The sequence below is a fragment of the Lepisma saccharinum genome, chromosome 15, assembly GCF_977018435.1.
Source record: "Lepisma saccharinum chromosome 15, izLepSacc3.1, whole genome shotgun sequence".
NCBI classification, from domain to species: Eukaryota; Metazoa; Arthropoda; class Insecta; order Zygentoma; family Lepismatidae; genus Lepisma; species Lepisma saccharinum.
Genome location: NC_139243.1, coordinates 35,041,174 through 35,061,254, shown reverse-complemented (window position 1 = coordinate 35,061,254; position 20,081 = coordinate 35,041,174). Strand labels below are relative to the sequence as shown.

The window sequence follows — 20,081 nt, the reverse complement described above, 5'->3', positions numbered from 1 at the left end:
CCAAGGGAAGAAAGAGAAAAAATCCCGTTCGCATGTTTTTCTCCTTTGATGACATACGACGAGAATCTCACTGTCTTATTCCGGGCTGCGGAAAGAAAGTTGCGGTAAGTGCAATCTTCGGGCAGGTTGAAATGTTTCAGTTCTCGCCGTAAATTCCGTTATTTAGGATTTCAGGATGGGACTTATCTTAACTTGTCGAATCTCATAGCCGTCCTAGACCGAAGCCACCTTGATCGTGTTATTACTATTTAAACATCATAAGTGTTTTCTATCTTATAAGTTACATTCTTCCTCTCAATTGTTCTGCCAGTGAGGGTCAACGTAGAGAACGTGGTCTCGAAAAAGGAAACTGAAAACAGCTCGTCTAAATGTCGGAGAGCCTTAGTTTAGAGTGCAATGGGGTTATACGTCGTATAGAGCGACCACAAGGGGAAAAAAAACGCCGAAAAGTGTACGCACAGATTTTCCTTCTTCCATTCAGCTCTGGCCATAAGAAAGCATGCTTTACTGTGCCCCTCTCCTCCACGCGAGAGTACGGTGCACGCGAGCCGCGAGTCTGCTCAGGTTTATATCCTTGTGGTCCCACAGTAGTTTCTGTTCATTTCTGCAGGAATTCAATCTTATCATAAAAAACTAACTAAACTTTTTGCTCTGATTGTCGTGGATTAAAAAAATGTTAGGATGCAGGCGAAAGGAAATGGAAAATAATTAACGTTTGTAAATTACACGTAGGATTGTGCACGAGTGCACTCTTGCTCACACATCACATTCTGCTATGAGCCAGCGTATTTAAATGTGCTTGAAGACTATGGGCAGATCTTTTCATGTCTGCAGGTTTGCCTTGGGAAAATTCAAATGCCTAGTTTCAATACATTAATTAATTTAACTTTATTTGGGATTCTATGAAATTATTTGCATGGAGGTGCATATAGAAACGTTCATTTCATCATGTTAACGTTTGAAAGCAACTGATATAGTCTGACCGTGGGCAATAGTTGCTTCGGCATTTCAAAACTCGGCTCCATATGCATGTGTGGGGGGTAGAGGAGTATTTTATTTCCTATTTCGGCAATTTTACGTAGCTTTCCTACCTCTTCAGTTATTTACTATGTTGAGGTTGAATAGATATTGGGACAAACTCAATGGTACGTCCATACCTTAGCCAGGGTTTCAAATAGCAGCTTAGCTGATCAGTCACGGAGCAGGCAACGACTTTAGTCTTTACGGTGTTCTTCAAGCAGCAATTTTAGTATGGTGTCTTGATACTAATTTTTTCATGGCCATTATTTTGTTGGCCGTGACGATATAAGTTGTTATTGAACATTGTATCTAAAACTCAAAGTTTGCTGATTTACGTGAATGCTGAACTCTTACTCCAAATTGAAATGAATGCAATACTCCTTGACTACTAAAAAGTGATAGCGATACTTGAAGTGAAGGTCGGCTTCCCCGATGTCGCAGTGGTAGCGTCGTCGCCTTGTATTCCAGGGGTCCCGGGTTCGATACCCGGTGGAGGCACACAGTGGTTCGGATCCAATTTTATAAACTGTAGGTTCAGTTCCGATTAGCCTTACTGTGCATAAAGTCTGACTGTTAAACGTGACTCAGTCTTACAGATAAGAATTAGAAGTGGAAAAATGTCGATTTACTTCAAATACCCTTCAGAGGATTTTTTTTTTAACAAAACTGAAAACCGCATTTTTGTAGTTACGTTCGTCTGATTCCCGTAGGACGATAGGTGAAATACGTTTCCCGAGAAATATTTGAAAGGAGTTGTGTTAAGATGTCAAGCATGTAGCCCACAGCCATGCTGTATGATGAAAGCATAGAGGATAAGCCCCACACTTAATCTAGGTTCACAACAAAGATAGCGACTGAGAGGCCTAGCGTAATGAAAGGCAAGGAAAACTGTTAATCATTGGAAGAGACAATGAGTTTCATGTTTAGATCATTCTATCATATGTATAATTAATGAAATTGCTTATAAAAATAAAAAATGGTACAAAATGCTTCAAAGTAATTGAAAATATCGTCTCCAGGAAAAACCGAGAAAAGGAATACGCCCATTCAAACTGCAAACCTCGATTTGCATACTATATAGAAGGAATTTCCACCACATACTTGAAATTAGTTTGAGAAAATCTAAAATACGAGGAATCCCTATTCTCGTGTTGCTATTTCCTGTCAAATAAGAGGCTGTTGCGGTCTACTTCCGCGCTATACATTGAAGAAACAACGCTTTATACTCCGAAGTAGATACCAATGGTTCATGGACGCCCGCATTTTTTTTCAGGGAAGGGCAAGCAAGGTAGTTTTTTCCAGGGGGGGAAACAAGGTGCATGTCCTACACCATAAGTGTTGTCTTTTAAAAAAAAACATTACTTTAATTTGAAGTTATGTTCATGCAATAATTAACATATATTATTGTAGCTGAAATGACATTATATGTGATATATATATATATATATATATATATATATATATATATATATATATATATATATATATTTTGGTTGACTTTCATTTTCCAGGGGGGTCGTCCACCCCTTGCCCCTCTTTCGGACGTCCTTGCAAAGGTTCTATTTTTATTTCGCGTCTACCACTGTTAATCGCGATGATAAAGGATGCGATAGATGATGGAAGTGGTATAAAGACAATATCTTCTAGTCCAGGTTCTAATCAGACTTTAGACTTCGCATTGTATTACGCTAATTAATTTGCCACGGGATCGGCTACTTTGTGTTTGTCTGCTCATCAAATGATTAATTAGTTATTCAAACTCTATAGGTAGCAAAGCGATATAAAATAACGAAACGGAAAAAATCCACTTGACGTCTTGTAGTACTATCATCAACCTACAATTTCATGCTCACAAATCCACACAGGAAACTTCTTGTGGCATTAGTTTTGCGGAATGGCCTTGGGAAATAAAGATCGCCCATTTCCTTGTTCAGCTCTAGACAATTCAGGTGCCTTATCGAAGCTGCTCTTGAGCACGCAGGGTTTCTAACCTACTTCGCCGTAATTCAGTTGTTGTATCTTGATCAATATGCTGCATTGAACATTCCACTCAGAAATCCCATCCTATTCAACAGGGCGAGCTCACTACCATCCACTATGTGTAGGGTATTCTATAGTATTTTAATCAGGCGTAAAAAGTGCTGGGATTCCAATTTGTGACTAATCTCCATACATTAAGCATATTGTTATATAATGACAGTTAGTGGTCTCCATATATTTACGTATATGGGTATATTGTACGAATACACAAACTCGCACATAGATTTTACTTTGATATTAATTCTTTCAGTATGAATAAAACTATTTTCTTTATAGGGAGATCATAGTGGTAACCTAGAGAAACATATCAAGCGGAGGCATCAAGATAAGCTGTCATTTCTGCAGAAGAAGAAAATGAGAAATGCTATCTCTAGTAATCCGAAAGCAAATATTCTCCTAAATGTAAAGATGACCGCAGACATCCTCAGGCAGTCTTGCATCCGACTCATCTCGGAGCACGGACGTCCTTTTTCACTGATGAATGACCAAGCATTTCAAGATATAGTGAGTGAATCCTCTTTTGGAAGCGATGCCAGCTTCTGACAGGTGCGTATTTTCATCAATGTCGTCAGATTGTCCTTTACATGTATTCCTTAGTATGTTCACATTGTATACGAATGAAATTATTTTCATTGTTAGTAACGGACAGTCTTAATCAGTGTTCGGAAAGTTACTAGAGTCAGTTGCTTGGTTCAAAAAGTAGGTTCGGTGCAGCTACTCAATTTAAGAATAACTTACTTTTGCAGTTACTTTCTGTTGGATATTTTATTGCGAAAAATTGAACACACCCAATGATCATTAATTACAAGAAAATAAATATTTAAGAAATTTTATTTTGGATTTTATGTCTGTGGTATGTCATCGCATTGTAATATTATGACAACAATCAAGATTAAACCAAACACTGAAGTTTTAATGAGCAACTAGAAATGACGAATTGCAACAAAGCGTGGATGTCCTAAATTCAAAATGGAACGAAGCCCAGCTTTCTTGCCTTAGTAGGAGATTCCGAAAAAAAAAAAAGGAAACAAAAGCGTCCAGAAAAGAAATAGTTGGAAGCTAAACTACCCCTCTAAGAGAAAGGCCCTTAAATCAATTTGACGTATACAAACAAGACTAATTATTCAAATGCCAACAACTCTAAGCTGATTTTTCAAAGGATGACGCTTGGTCCGCGCATAGTCCATCGCAGCTATTTCTGGCTTTCAAGACAGAACCCACTCCTTAACTAGCTCAACTACTGTCCTCGCGTAGCTGGGCAGGACTGAAATTTTGGAGGGCTCCCACCAGGAATTTAACCCTGGACCGCTAGCGCCAAATGTTAAATCACTAATAATTTGGCTACGCGGGAGCCCATAGTTGAAACAGTGTTGCGAAATTTAACTTTTTCCCCCAACGCTACAAATTTTAAAGTTAAAAATTTGTCTTAAAGAATAGTAAAAGTAACGTCATAAAGTTACATCTATTGCAAAAATGAAACTCTGCTACGGTTACAGCTACCTTCTTTAGTTAGAATTCCTTAGAAATTCATTTCAGGTTACTTCAAATACATTGATTTTATTGATCCAGCCTCATGTAATGAAGGTAGAGAGTTCTGTATATCCTTACAATGTTTAGAAGGAATGCAATTACGTTAAGTTAGTTTTTCAAATAACTGTAAAACTAGTTACTCACTGACATAATCATGAGTAATTTCAACTGCAACAGTTACTCTTTGAATAAGTAAACTAAGTATAACTGTCTGGAAAAGTAATTTTCTGAAGACTGATATGTATGAGACACATTTTTTCATCAAATGATATTTAACACACTTTTGTACACTCAAACAAAACTAATTAATATAAAGTTTTCAAATATTATGTCAAATTTTCCTCAATTTTACAAAGTTGTTACATATACAGTGCGTTCGTTTTAAACTCTTATAACACAGGTTAGGTCGGAATATGTAATATAAATACTGTATAATTGTCTGCATGCTAGACGTTACGGGACGAAAGTGCCGGCATCTGTCCCATATCACGTGCTAACTCTGCGCAGAGACAAAACAAACTCACTGTACTCCATATGCCTAGAGACAGGTTATGCTAACATTCTGTAGCTTTCCAGTGCTGGATGGAACTGAGCATGCAGTACAACTTATTTAGATATCCCCTATATACTATTGTTAATATATTTTAGAAAATAAAAAAAATATAGGTGTCACATATATCCTTTTCACAGCCTTAGGTATATCTGAATGAAGCAAAAAGACCTATTGCCAAAGCCCAGTGCTGTGACCAGGGAGGGTGGTGTTATAACTTCCTCATTAGTTCAAACTTTACTAAAGAGCGTTGATTGCATCAAATAACACTGTTTATTGCATGCAAGCTGCGTTAGTTTCTAGACACACTGATAGAGGTTAACCTATTATGGTTTTAAATAACAATCTTTTTCACTTTCACCAAAAAAGTGTTCTGCTTTCTCATATTTGTAGCATTTGCCTAGTTGATGAAAGCTTGATAATATAATTAATTCATACTATTTGAAAAATATTTTTAAGAATTTTAATTCTATTTTGGGTTTGAAACAAATGTCTTGAAAATTTCAAAAATCAAGAAACAACTTATCAATTAAGGATGAAAGCAAATTTTATTCTCTGCAGGTTTATCGTGAACAAGGAAGGTGTACGGAACATGCTATTCAGTCAGGCCCAGCAGATCAGAGAAACAATACGCGGCGAAATGGAGGGAAAATTGATACATCTAAAAGTTGATTCTACTTCGAAAAATGGACGATCATTCTTTGGTGTCAACGTTCAGTTTGTTGTAAATGGGGCTCTCCAATTGCGTACTTTGTCAGTTCAAGAGTTATTTGTGTCTCAAACAGGTAGCAATTTGCGTTACGAATTGTTGAACATTCTGGATAAGTATAATGTGCCCGTGGAGAATATATATAGTTTAACTACAGACACTGGAGCAAACATGATTAAAGCCGGGAAACTTATTGGGGAAGATCAAGAAACACAGATGTCTAATATTTCTCAAGACACTTACGAAGATGAAGATATTGAAATGGAATTGACGAGTAAAGATTATCGTCTCCAATCCGTTCGTTGCGCGTCGCATACTCTTCATTTAGTCGTAAATGATGCTCTCAATTCCATTCCTGAAGTTAAGGATATTATTGTGACATGTCAAGCAGCATGCCGTGTCTTACGATCGCCTACAGCACGGCGTCAATTGAATGCAGAATCACTGCCGGTACCATCCCTTGATGTCCCGACAAGATGGAACAGCACAAATGATATGCTCCAGTCACTTTTTACACTTAAAAAGTTCATAGGGGATTACTATCAAGAGCAAGTTAAAATAAAGCAAGAAGACTGGATATACATTGAGGCTATTTTGACGTCACTGGAACCAGCCAAAGTAGCCACAAAGAGGCTGCAAGAAGAACAGATTCTACTTGGCGACTTCTACGGGATATGGCTGGAGTGTCGCCTTAAAACATCAACAATCAACACAGACCTTGCACGCCACATAGTAGAGGGCATGGACAAACGAGAAAAACAAGCATTATATGTCAATAACGAAGAGAGACTTCCATCATTATTTGAGTATCCAGGATTTCTTGCTTCTATTTACATGGATCCCAGGTACTTTTCTGTTTTAAGTGAAGAAAACATCCATGTGGCGAAGGTGTATCTCCAGAAGTTGTGGTTAAGACTTGAACACATGAAATCCTTATCAGTGTGTGTGGAGAGGTAAAGAAACAAGAAGATTCCAGCACTGAAGATGATGACAGTGACCATGTCACAAACTACTTAAAGAAACAAGATTTATTGCGGCGGAATACCATATCTGCACCAAAGTTTAATATTGCGTCATTATTGGACACTTACTTTGTTTCAACTCGAAGACTGAAAAGGACTGAAAATGTTCTAAATTTCTGGGAAATTAGAAAATCAAGTTGTCCCGAATTGTACATTTTGGCTTGTATTGTTCTCTCTACTCCTGCAACACAAGTTAGTGTCGAGAGACTCTTTTCATCTCTGAAATTCATACTAAACCCACTCAGGTGTAATATGGCAACCGAAATTATTGATGACATACTTGTTATTAGAAATAATTATATTTTCATGAAAAAAAATCTAACTAAATCTTCATTAAAAAGCAATCTCAGAAATAGCAGCACAGAATTGACTACAAACATTGTAGCAAACTTTGTGGAATCCAATGATACACCACAGAAAGATCTTGTACAACATGTTGAAAATGTGGGGAATATTACTGTCTAGATTAATAATGTATATAATTACTTGATTTTTTTTGTGATCTTATAGTTCATTATACATAAGTAGCTGTAACCAAAGAAAATCTTTTCAGAGGTTCCATAAGAAGTAATTTAATTAAAAGAACAATTTTGCTCGTACTTGTTTAATGTTTCCTAGTAATTAATAAATTTAGTTTTGAGTAGCTGTCTTACCTGTTCACAAAATTGCACAGATATACTGATGTTATACAAGAGTATGAAATATATTTTTATTCATGTCAAATTTGTGGAATTCTGTTTAGTTTTAAATTGACACCTGAAGGAAATGACAGTGTATTTGCTTTGTTTTGAAAGATACAAAATTTCTCTAGTTTTTTAAGTAATAAGGTCTTTTTTTTCCTTGTTTTAGAATTTACCTTGGAATGATTAAGAGAATAATAAAGATATTCAACAAAATTTTAAAAACTGTTTCAATATATACTTTTCAGAACCTCCGTTCTATTCTTATGCTTATACAGTACGAATGCATACTTTAAATATATGTATATTTACATTTTTTTAAAAAAAATTGAGCTTCGATGTTGTAGGGAGTTGAATATATGGCAAATATTGTTATTCCTTGGTTGGTGAACAAATCCTAATTTTTTTTTATTGTATTAATTCCCATGATATCTGTTTCTTTGTGAGAGATTAGTGTAAATTTTTAGATTTTTTATGATAAATTTGACAGCCATTTTAGAATGTACCTCAAAATGTAACATTTAGAGCACATTACTCAGGAACACCACTCAATAACAGACGTTACTGTTAGCCTCCTAATATGTAACCTAAAATCAATTCTTGTTTTTCAAACACGCTACTTCCTAAGGTTAAGTTTAGTTCTCTTGTTATAAAATTCTCTTAATAAAATATCAAAAAATGGCAACATCATTGTCATTATCTTGTCTAAGTAATTATTGCATGGCATCTGATAAATTATCAAAAGACGCACGCAAATGCAAATTAATGTACATTAATTACCTTGACGGACGCACGTGTCTGCCTGTGTGTGTATCCAAATCAGCATGTTACTTTCTAATGTTCTGGACAATGAGTTTTTGAAGAATGGAAACCGAATAGTCAATCACTCTACTACCAAATCATCCCGTGTAACAGCATGGAATGTAAATGGAGATGACAAATAGCATCCACATATCTTTTGAACTTGACTCATTTTGTTAGAATCAGTCGTTCCACATGTCTTATCGATACCTCAAAAATACTGAACCCACAATTGTAATATTAAAATGGGCTCCAATAACTATCAAAGTTTAATTTTTGCATGGCTGAGTTGGGGTCATGTAAATTCTTGTCCTCGCTAAAGTACAGTATGCGTACGTTGCACAAGACTATATAAAAACAAAGTAAATTTGTTACACACACATAAGTGCGCGCCCGCAATTGCATAGCTGAAAGTCTACTGAACACACACACACATCAACTTTCGAGCACTAACGATGACCATTGCCATAAGCACAATCTCTGGCGTGTGTCCAAACATGCACTTCTATGTTCACTATCTAGTAGTAGCAATTTATGGTAGAAATCAATGGTCACTAAAAGTGCATGTTACAACGTCTGCCCACACCTGGGAGTTAGGAATGGAAGACATCGCCATTATGTTATTTAGTGTCCTGTTCAAAATGTCCTTACTTTTATTTTTAAGAAATTTGCCAGAGAACGAAGCGCGATAGTTTTCAATTACATAGAAAATGATGCACCCCCTCAGAAGAGTAACCACAAATTCTTGTCTGCGGGGGGAGTACTTGGATAAACTATTAATAATAGTAGTAATAATGGCACTATTATTATACGTACACAATTTATATAGCCTATATTAATACATTACATAATGAATTCATTCGCCCCACAACAAACAACAAAAAATATGCCTCTGAAATGTGTGCGCTTCTTCTCCCCCAAACAATTGTTCATACATTTAAGACTCAACTGTTTGTAATAGTCTGACGTACTTACTTCTTGTTACTTCTCCCTCTGGTAATTTACAATGCATTACAGAAAATAAATTGCTAGCGAAGCGATCAAGAAAACTTTTAGATCCAAATTTTTGCAAACTGAAAACAATATTGATTTAATATGGCGCAAAAAAATCATGGAGGCCCATGACATTCTCTTTTACATTTTTTTTTCTATTTACATCGTTCGGCGTCCAGGGCTGACTGCCGCCGTCCCCTATACATCGACCACAAGGAAAAAAACCTTGGGACGAAAAGTCCCCGCGCAGCTTTCCCTTCTTCCCTCCACCTCGGGCCATAAGGAAGCATGGTCCACTCTCCCCCTCCCCTACAAGCGGGAGTATGGTGTACAGGAGTCGTGGGTCTGCGCAGGTTGTTTTGCTCATGGTTCCACTATAGCTAAGGGTTTGAAATTGACAAGACTGTAAGAAAAGCAGATATTGCGAGCGAAACGAGCTAGACAATTTTATATAACTTTATTTACATTTGTATAAAGATATAAATCGAAAGGGGGCAATTGCCCTTCTGTGCCTCCTTGCAGATGCTCTTGACCGTCTGGAAGAAATAATGCACGAAAGACGTGAAAACTAAATCCGTCTTTAGTATCGTTTTGTCCTGCAACTCTTAGATTCTGCAACCTTTCTTTCCATAGTTCAATGTTTGCAACCTTACCCCTTAGAATTGATTTCCGTCCAAGGTTGAGGCCCAATCTCCCCCCCCCCCCTGTGGTTGCGCCACTGCACCTTCTTTAGCCGTAGTTGTTTTGTGAACTTTCATTGGCTTAAAAATACTTCATTTTCTTCAAGAGCATAATATAGTTTAATAACCGGCGATAAAATTCCTCTCCCCTAACTTTCTGGATTAAAGTATAATAATATAGGGGCATGGAAATCTGAAAGGGGGGTGCGGATGGCCACCTCTCTCCTTTAGAAAACGAATGTCAGCTAAAAGTATATATTTCACACGTATAATTTGATTCCAGTCATAGTAATTTACATTAATTATTATAATGGGTATGCAGGAATGCGATAATTTCGAATTCAAGTGGTGTTTCTTGAGGGGGCAACACTATTATCGGGGTAATATGCCCCATGGAAAAATACCTCGCTTCTCCCTCCGTCGAAAATATCTGCAGACGTCCATGATTAGGGCGGGGCATTAACCCCCCCTTTGGACTTCGTGCGCACGCCTATGGCTACTCATTTCTACACTACATGGAAGGTTTATTCAATTTCGAGCCAAAAGTGTAATTTTCAAATCAGGGTTTTTAAACGTCCACGAACCCATCAACTAATGGGTTCTATTGGGTTCCGCAACAATACCGGAACCTGTTCTATCACAGTGTAAATTCGGTCCAAGTTGCGTATTGTTTCATTTCAAATATGGAACTTAGACCGTCTTTAAATTGATCCGGAACGAAGGACCCTGTGCCGTATTTCAATTGATCCAGAAAAAAGGTTCCTGGAACTTATTTAAATACCTTAAACATAAAAAGGCTCTTTACGGTCCAGATCCATTTATGCTTGCTAATATTCCCTGCTGAACCTGAATTGAATTGATTTAAAATTCCTGATCCTTTAACAACCCTGGTGGAAATTCATTAATTTACAAACAACCATATTTTTAACGAAACATTAATCCCACACAATATACTGAGTTATTTTTCGCAATGTTCCAATGAATGGCAAGAGATTTGGGCTATTCCTTTTTCTTCCTTGATGTTTAATAGATTATATTTGTCACGCACCTATAACGTTACTAGCAAACATTTGTGAATTGTTCTTTCCTTGTAACGTTAACATCTACCATACTGAATTTATTTACGTTCCTTATGCAGATGGTATGTACCCAACTGCATTTTGTTCCGTTCCGCTACAGTGGTTTACATTTTGTTACATTCCTATGTAACGTTAATTAACCATATTGCCTTTCACTTCGTTCCGTTACGGAGGATTGCATTCATTACGTTCCTATGTACCGTTATTTACTACCATGTTGCATTTCGTTACGTTTTTTTGTAACGCTAGTATATACCACAATGCATTTCGTTACTACGTTCCTTGTATCCTTGTAACGGTAGTATATACCATATTGCATATTACGTTATGTTCCAATGTGCTCATTTCGTTCCGTTCCTTTATAACGTTAATATCTACCATAATACATTTTGTTACGTTCTCTGTAACGTCAGTCTGTAACATATTGCATTTCGTTACGTTACATGGGTACCAGCAGCTGAACCATACTCTTCCTCCTACAAAATGGAACGTAACGTGTAACGCAAATTGGGTACGTTACGACTCCCTGGTCCCCGCCTCAGGATCTCAGATTTTGATGAAATTTGGTACAGGTGTTGGTCTGAGGCCTAAATGAAATTATGCAAAATTTTAGCTCAGTATCTCCTATACTTTGCCCAAAATGCCCTCACCTTGAGACACCTCACCGGAGACACGGTGCTGGCAACCTTACCAGAAGGAATGTTTAGCTGTCTCCTGTGCAGCCATAAATGGTCTCAAAGGTCCAAAAATGACATCTCTTATACAACATTTTGTGTAGATTTCAAAAATGAAGTCAATTTGACTCCAAGCTCTGTAGTTTTCTTTCAAATGTTGGCTTAAAATAGGAGAAAATTCACAGTGACATCTGGCTCAACAAATTTCACTGCCTTACAGCCTGGAAAATAACGAGTCTACAGTTGCTGTATTTTGCCCTTTGATTTAGAGTTACATAGAGAGTACTAGATTAAAAGCACAAGTTTCTCAATTTATTAATGCCCAACTTAATAAGGTGAAAAGATTGACCGGAAACTGAAAAAAGCACAAAAACCGCCATGTTTGAAGCTCTGGATGAACATGATGGCAGTTAAATATTGTTATTTAACGAGTTTCACTGAAAAGAGCAAAGAAAAATACCTTAATGAGCAAAAATTCATCATGGTGACCCCCCATTTTCTCAAAATAGAACACCTTCAAGTACGACAATATTTGTTCATTTTGGAGAACTATGTTCATTTTATGAAAGCCCTCCTACGTTATCTAATACAGTAGAGCAACTGTTAGCTAAACTTTTATGGACAAACAATAGTCTGAATTTAAAAAATGAAGCCACTTTGAGTGTTATGCCCTTGTCATTACATTGTAATTATTTGACATTTATTGGAAATATTGTGTATGTTTGTTTTTATAATTCACATTGCACTAGAATTATGTATCATTCAGTTAAAATATTGTTTTTGTTCATTTTCAATATTTAAGATGATGTCACACACAATCAGTATAAAATGGACAAAGAGACTAACCTTTATATGCCAACCTTGCAACTTGCCAACCTGGCAACATTGAACAAACTAAGAGATTTATGAACAAGCTAATAATAAGATAGCAACTAGGAGAGTGGTAAAAAGAAAATGTGAATTTAAAAAATGTGTAGATTTTTAGTGTGTTAAGTGTTAGTTAAGAATAAATATGTGTGATCCTGTCCTTTGTTGAAAATGTCAGATAAAGAGAGATATTGCTGTCATCCATTAGGGCTACCTCATAAAAAACAGATTTCAGCTAGATGTCGTAAATTGACTCAGAGAACAGTACATAAACTCAGAACAATGACAGGCAGAGCATTTGTTGTGGGTAAGCAAAAAATCTGTCCAACAAGCAGAATGGAAGTTAACAAAAAATTTGATGACCTGCAGCAGCAGAGAAATTCAGCAATGAGCAGATAAAACTCAGACACTGATGCTGAAACAAGAAGACCAAATGCCATTGAAGCTGTTGATATACATGCTACTGCAGTAGGTATTTCACCAGTAAAATTTTAAAAGTTCAGCCGAAGATACTCATCAGAATATGCTAAAAGAAAAGTTGCACAGTTTCATAAAGCTATAACAAAGCAGGTTGCAGCTGCTTGTGGGTTAGAGCCTACAGACACAGAACCTAGTTCGAGTCAAGAACAAGTTTGCCAAAAGTGTAAAGATTACGATATACTGTTAGCAGAGCTCAAAATTAAACTTAACACATCTTCCAGTCCGGCTGAGAAAGTACAAATCCTTACTCTCCGGCCAGAGAGTTGGAGCATTCGTAAGACAATGACTGAGTTTGGAGTTTCAGAAAGATTGGTAAGGACAGACAAGGAGTTACACCAGAAAGATGGAGTTCATGCCATGCCTGCTAAGAAAAAAGGCAGACCTTTGCCTTCAAGAACCAAAGAGCTTGTTCAGAGTTTCTATCAGGATGAAGAGTACAGCAGGATGTGTTCAGGCATGAAGCATAAAGTAACTATGCGTATAAATGGTGTAAACAGAAACAGCTCTTGCTATGCAATTTGAATGAGCTGCATGTGCAATTTCGGAATAAATATCCTGATGTAAAAATTGGCATTACAAAGTTCTGTCAGCTTAGACCTAAATGGTGCATTACTGTTGGAGCAGCAGGGACATACAGTGTCTGTGTGTGCATGATGCATCAGAATGTGAAACTAATGCTTGCTGGATTATCACTGAAAACAGAAGAATACAAAACACTCATCAGCAGAACTGTTTTTAATATGGAGTCAAAGGAATGTAGGCTACATCGTTGTGAAGCATGTGCAGGGCAAGATGCAGTTGTTGATTACCTTTGGCAACTGCTTCAAGCTGAAAGCACAGATCCAGAAGATATAGTTGAATTTAAGCAGTGGTTCCACACAGACAGAGACACACTGATGACAAATCAGCTGACAGTTGAGGAGTTTGTTGCTGATTTGAGTGTGAAAATTTACAACTTGTCTGTATATCATTATATTGCTAAATATCAAACAATTAAAGGAACAACTGCAGCCAGGAGAATTGATCATACACATGGACTTTTCTGAAAATTACTCATTTGTAATTCAAGATGCTGTGCAAGGGTTTCATTGGGAAAACAGCCAAGCTAAGGTGCATCCATTTGCAGTTTACAGCAATGAGAACGAAGGCGTACAGTGTCAGAGCCTGTGCATTATCAGCGACCACCTTTCACATAATGCTGTAGCTGTCTATGTGTTCATTGCTAAAGTTCTCCAGTTTCTTAAAGCTACTATGCCTGAAATCAGACACATCCACTACTTCAGTAATGGTTCAAGAGGACAGTACAAGAATTTCAAAAATTTTGCAAACCTTTGCAGTTATTTCAAAGACCATGGGATAATGGCTGACTGGAGTTTCTTTGCTACATCACATGAAAAGTCACCATGTGATGGTATTGGTGGTACGTTGAATCAATTGGCGCAAAGGAAGAGTCTACAGCACCCTGTATATGGGCACATACTCACTGCTCAATATCTCTTTGAATCCTCCAAGCAACTCAAAGGAATTAAGACATTTTTTGTGAGCAGTCATGAAGTTGAAGCAACTGTGCCCCAGCAGGAAGACAGATTTGGCAAAGCACATACAGTTGCAGGAACACGTGGGAATCACTACTTTCATCCTATTGATGAGAGCAGAATCAGTGTTAGCAGAGTGGCCAATGACTAGAGGCATGCATATTTCGTTTTTGACGAAAACACGAAACGTGTAATGACACATTGTAATGTTAATTTGTCATGTTTCTGAAAGGTGTGAGGTGCATTTTCCTACCCTGTCTTGTCACGAAATAATGCGAAATGAACTGTAAAATGCGAAATATACTCTTAAACACGAAATTTACCATTTATATACCGACGCGACACTTTCTGAAGTCAGAATTATCCTGTGAGTTATGCAACTCACGGAAGATTGATTAATTCTGCAGTAAATATTTGAGAAGCAAAAATGGACCACTTTATAAAGGAATAAACTTAATATTCTGGTAATGATTTAATGTGCTATTAGAAGAGATATGTTTATTTTGTGTAGTAAGTGCAGTTTTTAAATCAAATTTGGGATTAAATTTACATTTTTAACATCAAAATGTCATTTTATATACCACTTTTTAATTGCTATAACAGCGAAATTTCATTTTATTTACCGCTTTTGAACCCAAAATTGACTGTTTTTGTACCGAAATTTTGCTTTTTTATTTACCAAAAATATGTGCCTCTACCAATGACTCAGTGTAGTTTATTGCAAATGTTCTAACGCAAAAAAAAATGTCAATGTGAGGTGTCAAGATTTGCAGCCAGGCCAATATGTTGCCTGTATCTATGACAGGAAGTGGTGGATCGGAAATGTGTGTGAGGTGTCTCTCGAACAGCAAGATGCACATATAAATTTTATGCACCCTCATGGACCAGTCCAGAATTTCCATTGGCCACAACAAAGGGACATGTGTTGGGTGCCAGAGATCCACATAATCTGCATTGTTCCTGCACCAACATTCTTCATTAGGAAGAAACTACACTTTCCCTGAGAAAAATGTATCAGCAATTCAAGCAAAATTTATCTCAATGAAGTAGTAAAAATGTGCACAGCATTAGCTTGGGATCCATAAAAAAAAACCACCTCGGTTTGGCAACTGGCTAGAAACCCATCTGAAAACTTTGAAACCTTGAAAACAAGCCCTCTTCTAATGGATAACTGGCTACATACCCATTTACAGGCTTGGGAACCTCAACCAAATATCCATTTGGCTTGTAATCCAGCATGATAAATGTTCATGCTCAACAGCAGGGCCTGTGGCTAGACCTGCCTGGCTATCGGGCATGTCCTCTAGGCGATGAGGATACCATTTTCATACAAATAAAATAGTATGGATTTGGTAGTGCAAAAGGCACCATGGACCAACGCAGGTTTACTTGTCATTTTGAGTGTAATATATAAATGGAAGACTGGTTACAAATTCCACATTTTAGGTTTCTCATATCTCAGAAAACATGCATAACACTCAAAGTGGCTTCATTTTTTAAATTCAGACTACTGTTTGTCCATAAACGTTTAGCTAACAGTTGCTCTACTGGATTAGATAACGTAGGAGGGCTTTCAAAAAATGAACATAGTTCTCCAAAATGAACAAATATTGTCGAATTTCAAGGTGTTCTATTTTGAGAAAATGGGGGGGGGGGGTGTCATCATGATGAATTTTTGCTCATTAAGGTAATTTGCTTTGCTCTTTTCAGTGAAACTCATTAAAGAACAATATTTAACTGCCATCATGTTCATCCAGAGCTTCAAATATGGTGGTTTTTGTGTTTTTTCAGTTTCCGGTCAATCTTTCCACCTTAATAAGTTGGGCATTAATAAATTGAGAAACTTGTGCTTTTAATCTAGTACTCTCTATGTAACTCTAAATCAAACGGCAAAATACAGCAACTGTAGACTCGTTATTTTCCAGGCTGTAAGGCAGTGAAATTTGTTGAGCCAGATGTCACCATGAATTTTTTCCTATTTCTAGCCAACATTTGAAAGAAAATTACGGAGCTTCGAGTTAAATTGGCTTCAATTTTGAAATCTACACAAAATGTTGTATAAGAGATGTCATTTTTGGACCTTTGAGACCATTTATGGCTGCACAAGAGGCAGCTAAACATGCCTTCTGATAACGTTGCCAGCACCGTGTCTCTGGTGAGGTGTCTCAAGGTGAGGGCATTTTGGGCAAAGTATAGGAGATACTGAGCAAAAATTTTGCATAATTCATTTAGGCCTCAGACCAACTCCTGTACCAAATTTCATCAAAATCTGAGATGGTGAGGCTGGGCCGATTTCTAAAATTTGGTCAGTTGACTTGGAATGACCCTATAAAGACCTTCTAGGACTGTTTATTAAAAGATAAAATGCAGTGTTTTGATCTTCTAGACAAAGGTTTCCATCAGGAATGTTGTTGTTGTTGTTATATATATAAAAAAAACTACATTTGTCGTACAATTAGCCTTTCAACCTCCTCATTTTACAAAGTTCCTGATGAACACTCATGTTATAAGATTGAAAAGTTGAATGTGGTGTTTCTTATTACCCACTCTGGGCCTCACCCATGGCGCAGTGGTAGCGTCATTGCCTTGTAATCAAGGGGTCCCGGGTTCGATACCCGGTAGAGGCACAAGTGGTTCGGATCCCACTTTAAACTGTAGGTCCAGTCCCGATTAGCCTTACTGTGCACAAAGTGGACTTAAAACAGCAACTAAAATCAAAAAAATTATTACCCACTCTAGGTACGGCTTTTATTACTATTTTATTATGATGAGTGCATTAACACATACATTTATCAAGAATGTATGGTAAAATATAATGAACACATGCAACACATTATGTAACAATTGAATTTCAAATATTTTTTTAAACATGGCAATATCTTGTTCTGATTACATATACTCCATTCCTCATGTATTTGAAAATAGTTGTACAATGAGGTCAATGCCACACACAAAATTCATTTGCTGTGCAAAACGGAGAGAATAGTGTAATATGAAACACCATTTTATTCACAAGAATCCTGATACTTACATATCCCTGTCACAGTAGATCTTCAAGAAAGTATACAGGATTCCATTATTAGTAACAGCAGATGTAAAAAATAATACTTTTTATTCCTGAGTAATACATCTATTACCACCCCAAGAACAAATAAGATTTGACTATTTCTTAGTATTACAACATATTCAAGTAAAAAAAATAAACTTTACCTCAAAGCCCATTTCCCCTCTCTGTTTCTCTTCTGCAGATGATGGGATTTCCTTCAGAAGGTTTTCAGATTCAGAAGACATGTTATGGAAGTCCTGTCAAGATTCTCTAGCTTGTCTATGAACAGAGAGCACACAAACTTTGGCACACTGTCATCCTCTGAAAGCTAGAATGAAGAAAACTGAAGTCATAAGTAGGGTAGGGTTGGGACATGGGTATTTAGACACTGAGTAGCTAAATAAAATTTGGGTAAATACTAGGTATTTATTAAAATTTTAGTCAACTAGCAAGAGCTGCCGTAGCTCAGTTCATAGAGCATCTGGCTATCACTCGGAAGACCTACGATCATCTCATGGCAGGTGATCTGCACAAGGAAATTTTCCAGTCATTTCCTTGTTTCTGCATGGCTCTGAGGTTCACCCAGCCTCGTAAAAATGGGTACCTGGGGGCAGCACTGCAGCCAGGAAGGATGCTGATCGCCATCACATCTATGGCCATGACCCCATGTGCCTTCGCAGCATGTGTGCACAACACACAGGGATACCTTTGTCTTTCTTTTTTTTCTTTATTTATCTACCTCAACAGTAGATATTTATTACAAATTAAATGTTACCCTTTATATCTGGTCTTAAGACAAAAATATAAACATTCCTCTTGGCAATTGTTACAGTTCAACATCTGGATTCCCTACCAAAATTGTAAACTTTACTGTAAACTGCATTTTTAAATTATACAAAGCTTTGTATATTTCTATTCCTATTATATTTATCATTCAGTGCATGTCATCACTTCCCTAGCTACATTCACATTTCTTATTCAGGGTGGTCACTCTAGGGCCATGATAAAATTCAAGTATAATTCCTGGTTTAAGACAAACTTTCCAAAAATTCAAGGGTATAAGCAGATGTTTTCTCTATTTCAACATTACATATTACCACCTCTCATCCCCACACAAATATATTAACAATATAAAGGGCCTGTGTGATTACAACGTATCCACAAAATACTACATAATTCAATTAAATGGCATATGTACACACACACACACATCCCAGGGTTGGCCTGGGTAGGCCCATCCGAGTTTTCCTCACATGGGTTTTTCTGAAGAAAAAAAAACACCTTGTAAAAATAAACAAAAAAAACTGATTTTTTTTTTCAGAAAATGTTGTAAATTATTGCTTTAAATAATTGTGAGGTTCTAGAATTGTCAACGGTTTGAGAAAATGTTTAAAACAAAGGCTTAGCCAAGCTTAATAATGCTCAAAATAATTAGTGTGGTATGTGTCACAGTGGGTTTCTTCAGGATATTTTTTTCTCAAATCATGCCAGAAATAGACTTTTAACGGAAATAATAGGAATATACCCAAGAAACAAAAAAATAAATGGGTCTGAAATATTTAGATAAAATATTGAACGAACAAAGTTTATAATTTTGAAATGTGCTAGCACTTTAGATATCAGTCACTTCCGTATGTGGGCAAGCCACATAATTTCATCTGTGACTATTTTATTGGTTTAGATGTGATATCCTATTCTTTAATTTTACTTAGTATTTGAATTATTTTTTTAATAATAGTGGCTAGAAATAATATTATATCTATTTATTTTTACCCTTGTAGATTTATATTTTTGTTAATTATTTTATTATTATTATTAATATTAACTTTTATAAGAATATTTTTTTTTATTTTATTTGTTTTTTGAGGGATCATTAGTACCTACCTTATTTTTAATTTTAGGGTGGGGGTATCAACCAGAGCGAGTACAAGCGGGGGTATATTTACTTTTTTATACATTATTTGCTTCATTACCTCTTTTGGTTGGTATTTTTGTATTAAATTATAAGGTAGGGGGGTTATATATATATATATATATATATATATATATATATATATATATATATATATATATTTAGATATATTAATATTAATATAAATGTATTGTAAAAGTACATGTTTTATACATGTATAAAACATTACAAAGGAGAATTGAGTACATTTTATTGAAATGTCGTTAAAGTAGAATAAAGTTAACTGTGGTATAATTAAACCAAAAACTTTTCAAATGATTCATTTCATTTCTCAAAATTTAGTATGTGTACACATGTTCTGTTTTCTTCGCAATGCCTTTCACTGAGACAGTGACCCCTCTCCATCCAGTTCAGTGCATTGATTGAACATAATGGGTTGCTTGCCCACGTAGGATAAATGTTA

The 20,081-nt window shown here is 36.4% G+C and overlaps 1 protein-coding gene across 1 annotated transcript in view; it reads right to left on the bottom strand.

Annotated features, from left to right (window-relative positions):
* The window catches only part of LOC145999197 (uncharacterized), a 114,900-nt gene extending 96,872 nt beyond the window's left edge, over positions 1–18,028 (bottom strand). Inside the window, exon 1 of the mRNA XM_083136128.1 lies at positions 17,871–18,028. Coding sequence (XP_082992254.1) covers positions 17,871–17,951 — 81 coding nt within the window. The 5' untranslated portion in view covers positions 17,952–18,028. The remainder of the gene's footprint in view (positions 1–17,870) is intronic.
* Positions 18,029–20,081: the final 2,053 nt, after the last annotated feature.